Below are 19,391 nucleotides of genomic sequence, written 5' to 3' on the forward strand. Positions count from 1 at the left end.
AGACAATTTGTTCATATGATTGCAAAGACAGACAGAAACTCCCGGATTGGAGAGGGCTCCCCTGAGGGCTCCCAGATTGGAGAAGGTACAGGTTGGGCTGAGGGACCCCCACACTCCCCAGTGCACGAATGTCGTGCACTGGGCCTCTAGTATGGTAATAATTGAGAAGGTTCACTGATATTTTTGTATTACCCGTTCAGCAAAGCAGCCACTTTTTGCAAATAGCCATTTATACTAAAAAATAATCTATCAAGGTATAATAAAAATAAATGCTACCATGGAATGGGTACTGGATAAGTGAACTTTCCTGGTAACCAAAGTGTAATTGGATTCTGAAGCTTTACTAATTTTAATGGTCCTTTTTCCTCAAATGTATTGTACATTTTCTTAATCTGTGACATGAAATATATTCATTATGAATTAACTGTTTACTTGAGGGTTCCAAGTTATTACGGCGGGCCATAATTATTCCTAATGTTTTTCTAAACTTTTTTTAAAAATATTTTTATTGATTTCAGAGAGGAAGGGATAGGGAGAGAGAGATAGAAACATCAATGATGAGAGAGAATCATTGATTGGCTGCTTCCTGCACACTCCCCATTAGGGATCGAACCCACAACCCAGGCTTGTGCCCTTGACTAGAATCGAACTCGGGACCCTTCAATCCACAGGCCGACATTTGATCCACTGAGCCAAACCAGCTAGGGCAGTTTTTCTAAATTTTAAACAACGAATAGATATTCAGGCACAAAGAGCATTGAAATCAATTTTAAGTACTCTCTTCATTTCTATGATTATATCTGACAAATACTAACACCATTGTATTTATCTATTTATTTTATTTTGTGTTTTTTTATTTGAGAGAGATTGAGACAGACATTGATGTGGGTGAGAAACATCAATCGGTTGCCTCCCATACCCACACTGATGGGAATCAAACCAGAAACTGAGGTATGTGCCCTGACCAGGAATCAAACCCACCACCTTTTGGTGTATGGGACAACGCTCCAACTGTCTGAGCCATACCAGCCAGAATAGCACTGGTGTATTTAGGCATATGTGTATTTTCATTGTAACCTTGCTTATAATAGGAAAAAACTCTGGCATCTTTTGATTCTGCATTCCCATCTAGTCACCAATATGCTGCTAAGTCCTATCTCTAGTTTACTATCATCCTTTTCTCTTTATTCTCATTGCCATGACCTTAATAGAGGCCGTTTTTATGTTTTGTGTAGATTGCCTAGAACTCAAAACTTTTAGCTAGTATTTTTCTCCACTTGAAATGCATCTTAATTATGTATAGCTAAGTCACAGCTCTTACATTATTATTTTCAAATCTTGCATTGGCTTCTGATTGCATACAAAATACGTTGCAAACTGCTTAGCCTAGTATTCAGGGTCTCCTGTGATCTGGCCCCAACCTGCCATTCCAACTCTGTTTCCCACTGCTACCTTTAATACTCCCCTTCACACCCTTCTAAATGGAAGTCTGTTCCACTGCAACTTGAGAGTCACTGTAACATGAATTAGAATGTAATTTGTTTGGGAATAAAGGAAAGATGTCAATTTACTTTAGAATTTCTTTGTTTCATTGTGATATTTTTCCCTCCCAGCATGTTAAAGTATTGAATCACCAAATAACAGCTGAGAGCACTTTTCTAAAGGAGTGGAATATAGCAACTTGCAGAGCAGTGCAATTCTGTACCCAGTACACATTCATCTCATTATTTCCCTTCATCTTGGTATGACAGAACTGTTTCGGAAGTGATTATTGTGTGATTCTCCTGGTTCTCATAGTCTTAAATAAAATTTATCTTTCAGACGGCAAATGGCTACATCTTGTTTTTTCATATTACATCTACAAGAGGGGACAAATACCTTTATGAACCAGTGTATCCCAAGTAAGTTCATCTTTCATTCTTTTAATATTTGATATGTACACTTTGAATTTACAAAAACATTACAATTCTGGGTTGTCTGAAGTGATTAAAATAAGCTAAGCTAGTATTTCCAAAATAGTGTTTAAAAAATTACCAGGTCTTTGAACTGTCATTACTTGAGTAAAGAATTCTGTAGTTAAATAAGTCTGAGAACCTTGGGTGAATGTACTATATCCCTTCTTAGACAATCAGAATTACTATTAATATACTCCAGTTCTAGCATTCTCCCATCCTTATCAAGGAGCTGCTAAAAGACCATAGGGGGAAAGGTGAAATGTTTTAAGTAAGTTGAAAGGTCACTTTTTCTTGTGTATATATTTTTGTATATGAATAGAAAAGAATTTGAGGGAACGTGGACTTTGATCTTTAAACTATGTTATTCTGTATATTTTGCATTGTTTTCTTACCTTTTCTTTTTTTAATATATCTTATTGATATTTTACAGAGAGGAAGGGAGAGGGATAGAGAGTTAGAAATATCGATGAGAGAGAAACATCGATCAGCTGCCTCCAGGACACCCCCCACTGGGGATGTGCCCGCAACCAAGGTACATGCCCTTGACTGGAATCGAACCTGGGACCTTTCAGTCCATAGGCCGACGCTCTATCCACTGAGCCAAACCAGTTGCAGGGGTGGGCAAACTTTTTGACTCGAGGGCCACAGTGGGTTCTTAAACTGGACCGGAGGGCCGGAACTGAAGCATGGATGGAGTGTTTGTGTGAACTAATATAAATTCAAAGTAAACATCATTACATAAAAGGGTACGGCCTTTTTTTTTTTTTAGTTTTATTCATTTCAAACGGGCCGGATCCAGCCCGCGGGCCGTAGTTTGCCCACGGCTGGGTTAGGGCTTCTTACCTTTTTTTAACCTTACTTTTGAAGTGAAAGAATGTTTTATTGAAAGAACTTTAGAAATAAAAGAACATATAATTTTAAAGAAAAATATCTTTTAAAAAAGATCAAGTCATTAATGTGTATGAAAATATAGATAAATATCTCATTTCTAAGTGGTGGAAGACAGCCAAAGTTTATCGTGTATATAAGAAATTAAAGGGAAAATTGATTTTATTATGTGAAAATTTATATTTCTGAGAATAGGGGGAAAAAGAACATTAAAAGGGCAAGTAACAAACTGAAAAATTTTGCAGTAAATAGGACCAAAGCTTACTCTTTTTATAAAGGAGCCATATAAATTGCTAAGTAACACAGAGTTTCGAAAGATAAATAAGCAAAAGCAATCTCAAAAGGGAAAATATAATTAACCTGCATTAGTAACTCTAAACAGTAACTCAAAGCAAAACATTATTATAACAGTTTTAAAAGACACACTTCAGTATATAAAAATAGTTGTGGAAGAATGGTAAAATGTATTTTGCACGCTTTTAGTAGATATACACAAAGGTGGGAGTCAACTGTGGTACATTCTCCTAAAATAATATGCATCATTAAATATCATGTCTCAGAAAAACTTAAAACTTGAGAATCTGATCATATAATACCTAGTGAAGAAACAAGTCATACAAAATTATATACGTAATATGACCACTACTTTGTAAAAAAAAAAACAAAAACAACATAAAAAATCATCTAAAGAAAAATGCTGGAACAATACATATATTGTTATTGCTCCTAAATGGTAAAACTATAGTGATTTTCCAGCTTCTTTCAACTCTTGAACTTTCCAAAATTTTTTATATTTACTGTGGTAAAAAAAAAAAATAATAATCCATGTATTTGAAAATCTAAAACAAAAAGGCCACAATTTTTAAAAAATGGCATTGTGAAAGTGTTTGTTCAAATAACATTTGTTAATATTCTTGAGAATATATTTTGGGAAAGGCTAACATACATCATGTAGCTCATAGGTTTTAGGAAATTAGATTTTCCTTGATGCTGTTAGTTCACTTCTTTTTGTAAGAAATAAAGTGTTAATTGAGCTTTTCTGAGTTTTGGAAATCTTTTGAAAAGAACAAATTCTTTTGATGATGGAATTTAATTTGATTATTTTTCAATAAAAATCTTCAATGCAAAGACCTTTTGGCAGAAAAAGTATAATGTTAAGATGGACATTGTAATAGGTAGTTGATATATTTATAAATTTTAAATATAAAGCTTATTATTTTTTCATTCTAAGTAGTAATTTTGTGAATTTTATGAAAAACTTGTAATCAGTGTCTAACATGTCATTTACTTGTGCATTTTAAGCTACTGCATCCAAGTCCACTTTAGACATGCTCCTGTCAATAAAAAGCAATAATCAGGATAATCTGAACTTAACTGTAATCCTATATAATAAAGAGGTAATATGCAAATTAATCCTCACACACTCACAAGGTGGCGGCCTACGACCAAGCCAACAGTGGGGATAGTGAGGGACGACCAAACGACTGAATAAGCAGGCTGCGTGAGGCGACCAGGCCGGCAGGGGGGTTAGTGAGGGATGACCAAACAACTGAACAAGCAGGCTGTGTCAGGTGACCGGGCTGGCAGGGGGGTTAGTGAGGGACAACCAAATGACTGAACAGCAGGCTGCGTGAGGTGACCAGGCTGGCAGAGGGAGGCAGTTGGGGGTGACCAGGCCAGCAGGGGGAGCAGTAAAGGGTGACCAGGCTGGCGGTGGGGGGGCAGTTAGGGGCAACAGGGTAGGCAGGCAGGTGAGCAGTTAGGAGCCAGCGGTCCAGGATTGTGAGAGGGATGTCTGACTGCCGGTTTAGGCCCGATCCCCAGGACATCCCCTGAAGGCAGTCGGACATCCCCTGAAGGGTCCCGGATTGGAGAGAGTGCAGACTGGGCTGAGGGGACCCGTCCCCTGTGCATGAACTTTGTGCACCAGGCCTCTAGTCATTTATACTATTACTAGAGGCCCGGTGCATGAACATTCATTCACTGGAAGGAGGTGTCCCTCAGCCTGACCTGCCCCCTCTCACAGTCCGGGAGCCCTCAGGGGCAGGAGGTGACCTGGCAGTCAGGGGAAGTCGATGCCCCATCTCACCTCTGCTGCTGCCACTGCTGGTAGCGCAGGCCTTGGCCGGCCCTGGTTACCTGCACTTCGGGCAGCCCTGGGCGGCTGGACAGCCAATATTTGAGGCTTGCCTGCACCTTGGGCCGGCCCTGGGATGCTGAGGGGACTGGGGGACTCCGGAGGCAGGTGCCCCGGCAGGGCTGAGGGGACTGGGTGCCGCCATCTTTGAGGGCGGGGCAGTAAATTAGCATATTCCCTCCTAATTGGCTGTGGGTGCCTCCATCTTTTCAATGGTGTGAGGGTCAATTAGCATATTCACTCTTTATTAGATAGGATAATTGGGCTGGGTCTTGAAACAGTGAAAAATACTGTTTTCTTTATTCCAACTCACAAACATGACTTACATATATACATATACAGTGTTTTGGAATAGTATTTTAAAAATCACTTTTGTGTTCCAGAAAAGTTTTAGAATTTCTTGCGTTCTGTTTCTAAGACTTGGGGGGAGGCCACTTAACTAATTAGTAGTCCTGACAGTGCATGAACTTGGCTATATTTGACTGTGTATGTTGGTCTAGAGAACTAATAAAGAGCATTGTTTTTAGTTTTCATTTGAGTGTTCTTTCACATATCATATTGGGATTTTCAGTTTGAGTACATGAGCTCAATAAAATGTGTATAACCTTAGAGCAGCATGAATCACTAGTGGTTAAAGGAACAGGCTTTGGCATCAGATAGACCTGGAATTAAATGTCAGCTCTGCCTCTGTTCAGCTGTATGACTCCTATTTGGTTATTTAATACCTCCAAAACCTATTTCCTCATCCATAGAACGAGATCACAGTAGTAATTATTTCCGAGGATTAAGTGAGATCATGCATATTAAATGTTCAGATAAGTGCCCTGCTCATGGGAAAATTAATAAAGGATAGCTGCTGTTATCACTAATGTATTTTTCCTTCACCAAATTCTTACTTCATTTGTGATATTTTAAGTGGTTTTATATAATATATACCATGTATTAAGTAATTGCTTATTTTTTTATATTTGGCTGGATAATAAGGTACTTTTTCCCCAGAGTTATACTCTTAGTAACTGCTGCATAAACTTTCTAAAAATCTCTTACAGGGAAACAGTTTTGCAGAGCAAAGTGAATGCGAGGACTTAGAGTCAGCCTGTTGTGTATTTGCGTTTTAAACCACTTTTTTAGTTGAGTTACTTAGTCTGAGTTGGTAGTTTTTCTGCAGAACCTATTTGTAAAATTGAAATAAAAATACTTTCTTCTTCAATTGTTTGGAGGATTATATAATTTCAGGTTTTTAAAGCCTGGAAAATGGTGGCTCATATATTGGTTTAAGGAGGGTTTTAGAAATGTTTTACTTAAAAAAAAAATATTTTCATTGATTTCAGAGAGGAAGGAGAGGGGGAGAGAGAGAGATAGAAACATCATTGATGAGAGAGAATCATTGATAGGCTGCCTCCTGCACACCCCCTACTGGGGATGGAGCCTGCAACCTGGGCATGTGCCCTAACTGGGACTCGAACCATGACCTCCTGGTTCATAGGTTGAAGCTCAACCACTGAGCCATTCAAGCCAGGCAGAAATGTTTTATTTTTGACAGTGTATCATTGTCATCATTTGTGTCATTGTAAATATTCATGCAGTTCAAGATGCTATTCTACGCACTTTTTCAAGTTCATTTAATCCCTGTAACAATCTTGCAAGGTAGTTAGGTACAGTTACTCTGCAAACCACAGCAGAGATGGAGAGAGAGGCCAAGTGACTCATTCATAGTCACACTAGTAAGTGGCACAGGACTCAGACATAATTGTTGTATCTTCAAAGTCTGTGCTCTTTATTACTAATACTACATTGCCTAAACTATATTTATGCCTATCTAACTGTCTACTTTAGGATTTATTTGGAAAATAGGAAATAAAAAAGAGGAGAAATGATCTGGAATGGTTTATTATAGTTCTGAAGAATAGAAGCATCATAATCGAGGCCAATAGTTAGTAGTTGTCTTCTCAGTTATAGAAACTATTGTCTCTTGTTTCTGTGCTCTAAATCTTACGAGTCCATCACTTGAGTTTTTCTAGAGTACCTCCGCTTCCCAGTATTATGTGACAGCATCTTAACTCAGACCGCATGTCATTTTCCAGTGTGCTCCACCTGAGACAGGTCAGATGCCTCCGTGATCTTTTCGTAGTTTCCAGAGTGCTGTTTCCAGCAAGAGTTGGGAGTCAGCCTTCAACAATGATAGCAGTCTTATTAAATGACTTTTTATGCCTCAAAGTTCATTTATTCTTTGATTAATGAATGTTTCGCTGTTATCTTTTGTGTCTTTATAAATTCTGCTGTATATTAAACTATCCCTTCAGACTATGGATAGACTTATCTACTGAAAGTCGTCTGGCTTCTTTGTTATATCTTGCAGCTTGCAGTGAAATTAATAAAAGAAATTGCCAGGGATAAATCAGAAAATAAATGTGTGTTTAGCTTTAGAATATATTGATGTATTTATCCTTAAATATGAGTTTAGTAGATCTTGAAACTGCAAATCAGATTTATTTCATTATAATGAAAATAATTTTAACAAATATGTTACCTGCATGAATGCAGATATTTCCCCCCTTATTCATCTTTCCACTTCTACTGTTAACCTCATATTTTTAAAAGACTAGTCTATTGATGCCAAAGTTCTTTTTTAAAAAAAATTGTACATTCTAAACTTCAGTACATTTAATTATCAAATATTTAAAATGTAAATATTATCTCTAAAACAACTATCAAAACTTCCTGTCCCCCACTCCAGTATATTTCATTAGATTTTGAGAATTTAGCAGACTGTTAATGAATTAGTGCTAGGTGGAAAGCAAGAAAAGGATAACTAATCAAGGCTTGAGGTTTCTAACCTTAACACAACTTTTTCAAAAATCCAGAAACGTACTAAATTACATCAAGTTTAGAGGAGAAAGGAGGTATGAATTAGTTATAAATGTGAAAGTTTCCCTCAACATTTTTTTTTTAGTGTTAATTTTCTGGCGAATAAACTAACTGCTTTTCTTTTATTTCCTTGATCTTATCAAAACATCAAAATGTACTTTGATTTCAATATGTATGTATTCTGTTAATGTACATGTGCAACCATTAGCTGAACTTTGTACATTTTATGTATCCATTAGCTTACCTCATAATTGCATGAGCTCTTACTAATAATATTGTTAGGGATGTTATTGTATAAATATCTTGTTGATCACAGATATAAGACTGGCACCTAAGCCCTAGCCGGTTTGGCTCAATGGATAGAGCGTCATCCTAAGGACTGAAGGGTCCCAGGTTCGATTCCAGTCAAGGGCATGTGCCTTGGTTGCGGGCACATCCCCAGTGGGGAGTGTGCAGGAGGTAGCTGATCGATGTTTCTCTCTCATCGATGTTTCTAACTCTCTATCCCTCTCCCTTCCTCTCTGTGAAGGAATCAATAAAATATATTTAAAAAAAAAAAAAAAAGACTGGCACCTAAACCCAAAGAATGATAGAAGTGTTCAAAGATCTGCCCACTTCAGAGAGCCCTGCATATGGTTCTTATCAGATTGAAGGCTGTCTGGATGTGTAATAATATAAACAAAAAGCTTTTTTAAAAACACACACATAATATATAAAGGCCTGGTGATAAGGGTGCCTATCTCTTTCTGAAAACTTATTGTCATGCATCCATCTCTGTTTAAGTATGGAATTTTTTCCAAGCTCCATGACTATTATAGGTACTAGGGATGCAGCAGTGAAACAAAGGGGGTGGGGATGGCAAAAACTATGCAGAGAGCTGTGTTCTTCTAGTAGACAGGGACAAATAAGTAAAATAAATTGAAAATGAGATACATTCTATGAAGAAAAATAAAGCAGGGCAAGGGGTAGTGAGTGGGGACACAACTCGAAATAGAGTGGTCACGATCTTCACTGAGACATAACATTTAAAAAGATCTCAGAGGTGAGGAAATAAAACATACACCCAGGGAAGAGTATTCTGAAAGATATTACTGAAATAAGTTTTAGGTCTGTCTATTATAGTTGAAAAATCAGAAGGGAGAAATTTTTTAAGTGTAAAAAAAATTCATTCTTATTTTTAAGTAACTTAATCCCAGGAAAGCCTATGGCCAGTTTCCTTTTTCTGTAAATGACACCACCATTTACTTGATTTTATTTGTTCTGTCTGCCTCATGGCTCTACTAGCCAGTGTGTAGCAAGTCCCCTCTATTCCACCTTCTGTGCATCCTGTGTGTTTTTCCTTGGATGTAATCTGTATGGTGTTTCCTTCTCCTAGCAACACTACTTTAGTTTTAGCTTTCTCTTGGATTGCTGTAATATCTTCTTAAACCATCTTTATAGTTTTCCCCTAAATGAATTTGCTGACATAAAATTTACATGCCATTTCCGTACATAAAATGTTTCAGTGGCTTTCCTTAGCTTTCAGGATTAATCATGTTGCTGTCTTTTATTTGAGTTTTATTTTACTCATCTGAAAACGAGTTAATTTCATCTACTTCTTAAAGATGTTATTCATTAAGTATAAATCAAAACCTTAAGATTACTATATAGTACCTAAATTATGCTTTATTCCCTAGGGTTTTGTTATTTGTTCTGTTCTGTTCTACATTTTAATTTTTCCTTAATGCAGTACCACTTTCTTGAGCTTCAGGCCCACCTTGCAGGCTATATCCATTTAGATGTATCTCTAGGCAATGTCAAGTTCATCACGTCTAAACCTAACTCATTTCCTTTCTACCAACCCAAACATGCTATTGCTTTTCTAAAATTGAAAAGCCAGGGTTTACCTAAATTTGCTTTAAAATTCAAACCCAGCTTGAACACACAGAGCTTATAATTAGCTTGTTCTTGTTAACTTGTTCTTGTTAACTAATAGCCAAAGATTGTTAGCCATTTTAGGAAAGTGGCCAATTTAAAAAAGAGGCATTAGAAAAAAGGGAAACTCAAAGAAAATAGGCAATGCAGGAAACAAAAACACTTTGAGGAAATGATAAACAACCTCAGATACTAATTAAAACAACAGAAAACCATGGGTGCTATAAGTAAAAAGGGGAGGTGGGTGAGAAAGTTCCTGGAATAAAAAGTATAATAAGCAAATATAAAAGAATTGGAAAAAATAGTTCAGGATATAGAACAAAAGACAAAGTCAAGGGAAAATTAGAAGTTAATTTAAGCTTCAATATCTAACCTAATAGGAGTTCCAGAAAAAGAGAACAGAACTGGAGAACCTCATTAGTATATTAAGGAAATAAAACATACATTTTCCAGACCTAAACTAAGCACATCAGTCATTAGATTGTCACCAAGCTTCTATATGGAAAATAATCTGAGTTCAAAAAGTAAGCAAGAAGCTTTCTGAGCATCAAAGTAATTTTCACAAAGTGAAGTACTTTGGAAGCTATTGCTCTTGTTAGATTCCTTGCACATAGTTTTAACAGTATTAACAAATTGGTTTCCAGGATTATCGATGACTAGAAAAAGAGAGATGACTTAGGCAGGCTAATTGTTGCCAAGAGTACGTGATAGCTGATAGTAAGAAAAGAGACAGCTATTAAATTCCAGCACAGGCATTGAGAAAGATGGTCCTATGCCATGTGGAGATAAGGATTCCAGGGCAGTTTTATAATCCTTTTAAGTGGCTGCATGGAACAGCTTGGTTATGTTGATATTGATTCAGCACTCTAGTTGCAGTCATTTAATGCCACAAAATTTTCAAATTTAGCCATTTTGCTATTTATTACCAAGTGTTTTGTGAAACATCTAATTGCATCCCTGAATTGAACTGAATTCTAATACATACCCAAAGGATAGAAGTGAAGGATGAGTTATGGAGTAAGGTAAGATGAGGCAAGGATTTGGATCACTTTGGACATGCACTATATAGAATGGTGTATGTCTTCCCATAGTTGCTCATCTCAGTAAGGGCCATCAGATAATTAAAACAAAATCTCTGTTCTCTTGTGAGCTCACTTTTATCTTGTGTTTTTTCTTAAGATTCTTTGTTCTCCCTTCACTCCCACCTCTCCAACACAACTTACATCAGTCAAACGCATTTGTTTCTAATTGAGAAACAGATATGTCTGCTATAGTAGAATGTAGGTCTGCTTTTCAACTGAGAACCTACAGAATGAACACCTGATTTAAAAGTCTGATTAAGTTTACTTTATTTAATTGGGTATATATTAAAGAGTGAATAAGAATTCAATTTCTTTTTCTTTAATTCTTTATCTTTGCTATGCTTTAGAGGAAGCCCACAAATGAAGGGGACACCCCATTTTAAGGAAGAACAGTGTGCTCCCGCATTAACTTTAGAGATGAGGAAAGTATTGGATTTGCAAGCACCCATTACAAGGTACAGTACTTTGGTTAACTATAGCATTTTGTGATGACAGTAGGCGATGTAGTTGGTTAATCATACTATCAATAAGAAGATTAATTTCATTTCTTTTCATTGAGGATAACTTTTTTAACCCTAGAAATTCTTGATTAACCCTTATGAAAATGTGAAAATTTATAGATGGTACATTATTATACTTAAATTATTATAATAAAGCCCATAAATTGGGTATACTAACTATAATGTTATTTTAGAAATTTGTATTTATGGTAAGATCCATAAGTTGTTTGAACGATATGACGTAGTCCATATTACTTAAAAGATACTGATGAGTAAAGGTTGAGAAAAAGAAAGTGTCTTTGTTTCTATAGCTTTTATAACTTTTGGAGAATTATGTCTGTACTTGGGAGAAGGTTGAGCTTTCTGATCCAAGTGTCAGTAGGGTTTTGTAATAAGAAGACCAGAGTACCAAAATAGCAAAAATTATTTTACATTCATTGATAGAAAAACAAATTACTGTACCTATAATTTAATTTTATTTTCTTATTTGCTTCACATTTGACATGTTATTTCTATAGAAGTTGATTAAGCAATATCTATTAAAGTTAGAAATGTTCATGACCTTTGCCTTACATTTCTACTTCTAGGAATTAATCTTGCACATATAATAATACATATTGGGAATGACATACAGGGTTTTTTATTGTACACTAGAGGCCTGGTACACGACATTTGTGCACTGGGGTCGGGGAGGTCCCTCAGCCCGGCCTGCACCCTCTCGCAGTCCAGGACCCCTTGGAGGATCCTTAGCGCTGCCACGGAGGCTGGAGAGGCTCCTGCCACCACACTGCCCAGCTTTTAAGTGGCGTTCCCCCTGTGGGGGTGCACTGACCACCAGGGGACAGCTCCTGCATCGAGCTTCTGCCCCCTGGTGGTCAGTGCATGTCATAGCAACCGGTCGTTTCACTGGTCAATTTGCATATTAACCTTTTATTATATAGGATTTATTATATAGGATTGTTAACAGTAGTAAAAGGTTGAAAACTACCTAAATATCTATCAGTAGGGATCTGTTTAAATACATTTTCTTATATCTGTACAGTGGGACTAAGATGCATCTGTAAAACCAGTGAGGGTATTCTTTACTGACGAAAACTTCCCAGATATGTTTTTTGGGAGAAAAAGCAAGGTGTGCTCTATACAAGAATGCTATTATTTGTTTTTTAAAAGGAGCACGTGGTGGTAGACTTTGTATTGTTCTGGAAGAATACATAAGACTGGGCATGAGAACTGAGTGGCTGGAGGACAGTTTTGGGAAAAAGACTTTTTACTATATGCTGTTAATAAATACTGAACTATATGGATGTAATATCTATACTAATAAAAGGGTATTATGCTAATTAGATCACATAAACCAGATGTCTTCAGGATGTCCTTCTGGACAAAGCTGCATCAGTGGCAGCAGCAGCAGCGGGGTGATGGGGGCAGCGCCTTTCCCTGATTGGCCCAGTTGCCTCCCACAGAGGGAGGCCAGACTGCAGGCCTAAACCATCAGTAGGACATTCCCTGAGGGCTCCTGGGCTATGAGAGGGGGCAGGCTGGGCTGAGGGACTCCTCCTACTCCAGTGCATGAATTTTTATTCACCCGCCCTCTAGTGTAAATATATGGAACTATAAAAATGTAATACCTATGTTTTTAAAATTCTTCTGATTCACAGTTCTAATGAACAGCTTCTTTCACTGTTTTGTTAGAATATAGTACAGATACTGGTCCATATTAAGCGAAATTGTATACAGGCTTGTTTAATCTATTTATATATTCTTCTTATAGAAAAAAAATGCGTTTGGTTTTTGTTTGCTTAAATGTGATCAGGGTTATAAAATATTGAGTACACATTATTCATCACCTTGGTCAAAAAGTTGCTCTTTACTTCAGATTTTATTTCAGCATATAGATTTCTTTTCAAGAATGTAATTTGTTGCAAAGGGATTTTGAATGTCTGTGAGTACCAAACGGGGTGGAACAGCATGGCGTTCTACCTCCACCTGGTGGTAACAATTGTGTGGTTCATGGAAATGGGTTCGAAAGAAAGCCTTTAAAAGAAAGAATTCCTGCCATCTTGTACAAATTATCCTTCCCTCTACCAAAAATATGGCATATAAAGTTATGGGTAATGGTTACACTATTGCTTATAGGCATAAGATGGCAAAAGTACTGCTATCTTTTTTTTCAATTAATTTATTATTTTCTAGTGTTTTTAAATTTGTTTTCCCCAAACATTATTGCCATCTTTTAATTTTTTGTTGAAAAAAAAGTATAGGATTAATGTTAAGCCTCCAAACTTTGTTATTGAGGATAGAAAGCTAAAAGTACTAACCATTACCACACAATAAATGATAATAAATACCATAGTTTATTCCATATCTTGTTCCATCCTAGGCACTTAAGAAAGCCGTATGTAGTATATAGTATTTAATATTAATTAGGTATTAAATATATTTGCTTATTTGAGAATTGATAATTATGAATTATATTTTTTAAAAAAACACCTCTGGAATATCAGGTAGTTGTTATAAAGCTCATGATGAAGTTAGTAATTAGAGAGGCTCACTGAGGATATAGAGTATATTTATGTGGTTTCAAAATATTAAAAAACCAGTATAAATGAAAAGACATGGGGTATTGGTTACTGGTACGGGGTCCTGATATCCCATGATGCCAAGCATTAATCCTTTAGTAGTTAGATCTTTGTGAGTGAGGCAATCAGTGATGGACAGGCACTTGAGTGGCTTGGAACAAGGCCTGTTTAACTTCTTTGGAACTATTCAGTACTTTAACAACTGACTTCAGCCTTTGTTTAATGAGTTTGTTTAGTTTTAATGAAATGAGGCTATATATCTTTTCCTCATTTTTAAAATCATTATCACAATTATTTTAAAGTCGTTATCTTTTAATTCCCACATCAGGATTTTGTGTGTGTCTGTTCATGGTTGATTTTTTTTCTCTTGACTCTTGGTCACATTTTCCTGTTTACTCACATGTGTGGCTATATTTTTTCACAGCACTGTGGGTGATGATGTAGAGATTCTTAATTGCGTTAACTTTGTCAGAAGAGTTTTGCCTAGCAGGCAGTTAAAAGACTGCAGGATAACCTGGTCATATGCAGTAATTCTAGGAAGATAGGAGCAGGGGAGAGAGAGAAAATATAGTTTGAAAAAAACCTAGGCTGAGTTCTGCTGAATGAAAATCACTGGTAAAATAATGACTGTTCTGCTCATTCGCCTCTTTTCACATGTAGTAGCAGATCTAAAATGTAAGTTTTTGTATTCTGCTCAACACATGCTACATATAAACTTTATCACAAAAATATAAATTTGAAATGAAAGAACACGTATAATACTTTAAAAGGTGAAAGTTAAAACTGGGAATTTTACTTGATTACAAATGCTCTGGTGTTCAAGAGTTGGATCTGGGTTGTGGGGACATGTTCTACTCTGTTTCAGTATTGTCTCAAATCCTTGGGGAATGAGTCACTGAACTAAACTTTCCAAAGAATCGAAGGTTTAATTTAAGAATTAAAACATTTTTTTACCATTATGGATTTAAATGTTTATGAATTATACTCTTTTTTAATAGTGTATATTAGAGTATATATTATAGACACACAACATTTTATCATTCTTGATTCTACTTTAATACTCTTGAGTTTTCTTTCTTAAATTCATCTTATTTCCTAGGCTTTCTTGGTACTAATTTCTGCTGTTTCTTCCCCTATTCTCTTTTTCTTTCTCCCTGCCAGTACTTTCGCAGTTTCCTTTATGGATTCCCCTTTTTTCCCCTCCTTCCACAAACATTTATTTCCAAATATAACTAGCACTGCCCTAGGGCCTGGGCATGTAAGAGTAAATCAAGGAGGCATTTATTTGCCACTCGGTAAGTAAATGTTAAATCTCTTTGCAGCCTGGCCAGTGTGACTTAGTGGTTGAGCGCGACCTGTGAACCAGGAAGTCATGGTTCGATCCCTGGCCAGGGCATATGCCTGCTAAATCCCGAGTGTGGGGCATGCAGGAGGCAGCCAATCAATGATTCTCTCTCATCATTGATGTTTCTATCTCTCTCCCTCGTCCCCTCTCTGTGAAATCAATAAAAATATATTTTAGAAAAAATAAAAATAAAAAAATAAATCTCTTTGCAAATATCAATAAGTGCTGAGATTATACTACATACAGTAGGTCCTCGGGTCATGTTGGAGATCCGTTCCCGCCGTGCGACGTAACTCGATTTTTGCCATAGTCGGAACCCACCTACATAAGCACCTGCATCACTCACATGGAGCACATACACAGCAGTAATGAAGTGAAAACAGGAAAAAAAAAAAAAAAAAGTAAAAGAAAGATAACAATTCCTGACCTTTCCTGTGGTAAGTAAATAATAAAAGACATAAAGCACATATATACGTACGTTGAAATGATGGAACCTTTTTTTCTTATAAAAAATGGGAAATGGCGACGTACTAACCGCAAAACGACGTACATCGAGTCCAACGTAACCCGAGGATTGTCTGTAATTACTTTTTAATAATCAACTGAGAGTTCTTCTAAAGGGAGAAACTTATTTTATTGACTTTGGAATCTCCAACAGAGAGCATAGCACCTGCTACAGAGCATAGGCTTAATAAATATTTGTTCAGTAGATGAACAAATTGAGACTCATGATAACCTTGGAAACACAGTGGTCTAAAACTGCTCTCCAGTACAGTAGCCACTAATGAAATGAATTCATTTCAGTTTAAATTAGTTAAAAGTAAGCAAAATTTAAAATTCAGTTCTGTCACACTAGCCATATTTCAAGAGTGCAGTTATCATGTGTAGCTAGTGGCTACTGTGCTCGACAGTGCAGATACAGAACACTTTATCACTGGTGAAAGTTCTGTTGGGCAGGGTGAGCGGAGTGTTACTCTATGCTCAATGGCTCCAGATCGTCATCTTTTCATTGGTTGTTCTTTTTATATTTTCTCTGCCTTTTGTCAGCTACCACTCTTCCTTCCATCTTCTAATTTGTTGTTCCAGTATTTCTAGTTTTTAACTGAGTTCATCAAATTGTGACTATGGCTGCTCATAGTCTTCCATTTCTTACAGAATTTCTGATTCTAGATTAAATTACACATAAAGTTACTATATAACTAAATTGTAAATAAATGACAGTTTTGTAAGTGGTTTCATTATCTTCTCTGAATGAATATTCTCTAGGGCAATTATATTCATACTCATTGATTTCCCAGTTTACTCTCTTAAAAGGTAACTGATAACAAATTGCTTACTTCCCTACAGTTTGCAGTCTGTGCTGGAAGATCTCCTGGTTGCTACTTCTGATGGACAGCTTCATCTTATTCACTGGGAAGGAATGACAAATGGAAAGAAAGCTATTAATCTTTCCACAGTACCCTTTTCACTAGATCTACAGTCATCTAGAGGTAGTTATACTTTCTGCATGGGGTAGAACCAGATGATTAATATTTTATATAACCTAGTTAGATATTGCAGTGGATGAACATTGATTTTTCTATTTCGGAATTAATTATGCAAGGGAGTTGTTTGTGTGTGTCTCAGTAGGAAGGAGTGGTTGCATTGTTTAATGTTTTTAGGTCATTATTTTTGCCTTTTTAACTATCCTTACAGGGTTTTTAAGCAAAAATTGAGGGAATTATTTATTATATTTCATGTACTTATTTTATTAGCAGGTTCATTCCTGGGCTTTGCAGATGTGCACATCAGAGACATGGAATACTGTGCCACACTTGATGGGTTTGCTGTGGTGTTTAACGACGGTAAAGTGGGATTTATTACACCAATGTCCAGTAGATTTACTTCAGAGGTATGACTCGCTTACTTTGAATGTTTATTTTATTTATTGTGTATTGAGTAATTTTAGTCTGTTACTAAATCCCTCCCCCATTTTTTAATTTATGATTTTATGGGTTATTGTTAATTAATTTTATTTATTTAGTATCTTTATTGAAAGTATTACAGAGATCCCCTTCCCCCCCAACCTCCTCCACCCCATTCACCTGTGAATTAATTTTTAAAATAAAAACTATGTATATATACACACACATATATATAGTATAAGTAGACCAATGATTGTCTATTAGACACGCTAAAGAAAAATGAGATTTCCTGCCCTCCCTGCTCTCTTCACACCCAATTTTCATTCTTGTAGGCAACTACTTTTTGTTCCTTTACTGTGTATTTTGCTGTTCATCCTCACTACTCTGTGTATTTTCTTTAATTTTTCGTTTTTAGGCTGTGTTTATGTACCTCCAACTGTGGAAAATGACCACATACTTCCCTCTCCCTAGCTTCCACCACATACTTTCCAGCATAGCTGTTGTGTTTTGATTAGATTACTATTCATTGTTTACATTGATATTGCTTTGTACACTTATATTAGTACCTGCCCCATGTGAGATGCTATATTTTTCTTTTCCTGTAGATTTTTTCTCCCACTTGGAATTAATAATTCTTAGTTCTTTTACTTTGCTTAGTTTCTATGTATTTACCACTAACTCAACCCCAGACTGTCTGCTGGTTGTGTAAATTTCCTCTCTGTTTTTTCAAGCACATAGATAGGTGTTCTTTCATTTCATATTCTTTTTTTTTTAATTAAATCTTTTATTGTTCAGATTATTACATTAGTTACTCTTTTTTCCCACCATAACTCCCCTCCACCCAGTTCCCACCCCACCCTCCGCCCTCACTCCCCACCCACTGTCCTCATCCATAGGTGCACGATTATTGTCCAATCTCTTCCCTCACCCCACACCCCTTCCCCCCCCCCCCCCAAGAATAGTCAGTCCATTCCTTTTCTATGTCCCTGATTCCATTACAGTCACCAGTTCATACTGTTCATCAGATTATTTATTCACTTGATTTTTAGATTCACTTGTTGATAGATGTGTATTTGTTGTTCATAATTTGTATCTTTACCTTTTTCTTCTTCCTGTTCTTAAAGGATATCTTTCAGCATTTCATATAATACTGGTTTGGTGGTGATGAACTCCTTTAGCTTTTTCTTATCTGTGAAGCTCTTTATCTGGCCTTCACTTCTGAATGATAGCTTTGCTGGATAAAGTAGTCTTGATTGTAGGTTCTTGGTATTCATCACTGTGAATATTTCTTGCCACTCCCTTCTGGCCTGCAAAATTTCTGTTGAGAAATCAGCTGACAGTCGTATGGGTACTCCCTTGTAAGTAACTGGTTTTCTTTCTCTTGCTGCTTTTAGGATTCTCTCTTTGTCTTTTGCTCTTGGCATTTTAATTATGATGTGTCTTGGTGTGGTCCTCTTTGGGTTCCTTTTGTTTGGGGTTCTCTGCACTTCCTGTACTCGTATGTCTATTTCTTTCACCAGGCAGGGGAAGTTTTCTGTCATTATTTCTTCAAAGAGGTTTTCAATATCTTGGTCTCTCTCTTCTTCTGGCACCCCTATAATTTGCATGTTGGTACACTTGAAGCTGTCCCAGAGGCTCCTTACACTATCTTAGTATTTTTGGATTCTTTTTTCATTTTGCCTTTCCGGTTGGGTGTTTTTTTGCTTCTTCGTATTTCAAATCTTTGACTTGATTCTTGCTATCCTCTGGTCTGCTCTTGGGAGTCTGTATAATGTTCTTTATTTCAGTCAGTGTATGCTTAATTTCTAATTGGTCCTTTATCACAACATCGAGGGTCTCATTAGATTTCTTCAGGATCTCACTACATTTATCGGCGGTCTCACCAGTCTTTTCGAGGGCCTTATTAAATTTATCGGCGGCTTCTAGACAGTTCTTGAGAGACCTTAAAAGTGTGGTTTTGAACTCTATATCCAGCAGTTTGCTTTCCTCCAATTCTGTCGTTTGTGTCCTGTTTCTTTGTCTTGGCATTTTTTATGCTTCGCTGTGTCGATAGAGTGCCTTTCTGTGCTAAGTGTCCCAATTATCTGAGGTAGACACTCTTGGTGCACCCCCTTGTGGGCTTTGTGCACAGTCTTGTTGTAATTAAGCCTTGATTGTAGTTATCACTGTGAGGAATTGACCTCCAGGCCAATTGGCTGTGAGAATCAGCTGTGTCTGCA

The 19,391-nt window shown here is 36.7% G+C and overlaps 1 protein-coding gene and 1 long non-coding RNA gene across 15 annotated transcripts in view; both read left to right on the forward strand.

The window, feature by feature from the left end:
• The window catches only part of RIC1 (RIC1 homolog, RAB6A GEF complex partner 1), a 120,582-nt gene that overhangs the window by 41,489 nt on the left and 59,702 nt on the right, over positions 1-19,391 (forward strand). For 13 of the 14 annotated variants that reach the window (XR_004971303.1, XM_036331080.1, XM_036331086.1 and 10 more), the window contains 4 exons: positions 1,822-1,901; positions 11,192-11,299; positions 16,616-16,758; positions 17,023-17,159. Coding sequence is in view for 13 of the 14 variants with exons in the window: in XM_036331080.1 (XP_036186973.1) it covers positions 1,822-1,901; positions 11,192-11,299; positions 16,616-16,758; positions 17,023-17,159 (468 nt within the window). In the remaining variant the exon portion in view is untranslated. The remainder of the gene's footprint in view (positions 1-1,821; positions 1,902-11,191; positions 11,300-16,615; positions 16,759-17,022; positions 17,160-19,391) is intronic. The other variant, XM_036331081.1, reaches the window with a different exon arrangement.
• On the forward strand, positions 6,442-7,289 carry LOC118667527. Its single transcript, XR_004971304.1, has 2 exons — positions 6,442-6,913; positions 7,002-7,289. It is a non-coding gene; the product is annotated as an uncharacterized LOC118667527 (long non-coding RNA).

The sequence above is a fragment of the Myotis myotis genome, unplaced genomic scaffold (genome assembly GCF_014108235.1).
Source record: "Myotis myotis isolate mMyoMyo1 unplaced genomic scaffold, mMyoMyo1.p scaffold_m19_p_12, whole genome shotgun sequence".
Lineage (NCBI taxonomy): Eukaryota > Metazoa > Chordata > Mammalia > Chiroptera > Vespertilionidae > Myotis > Myotis myotis.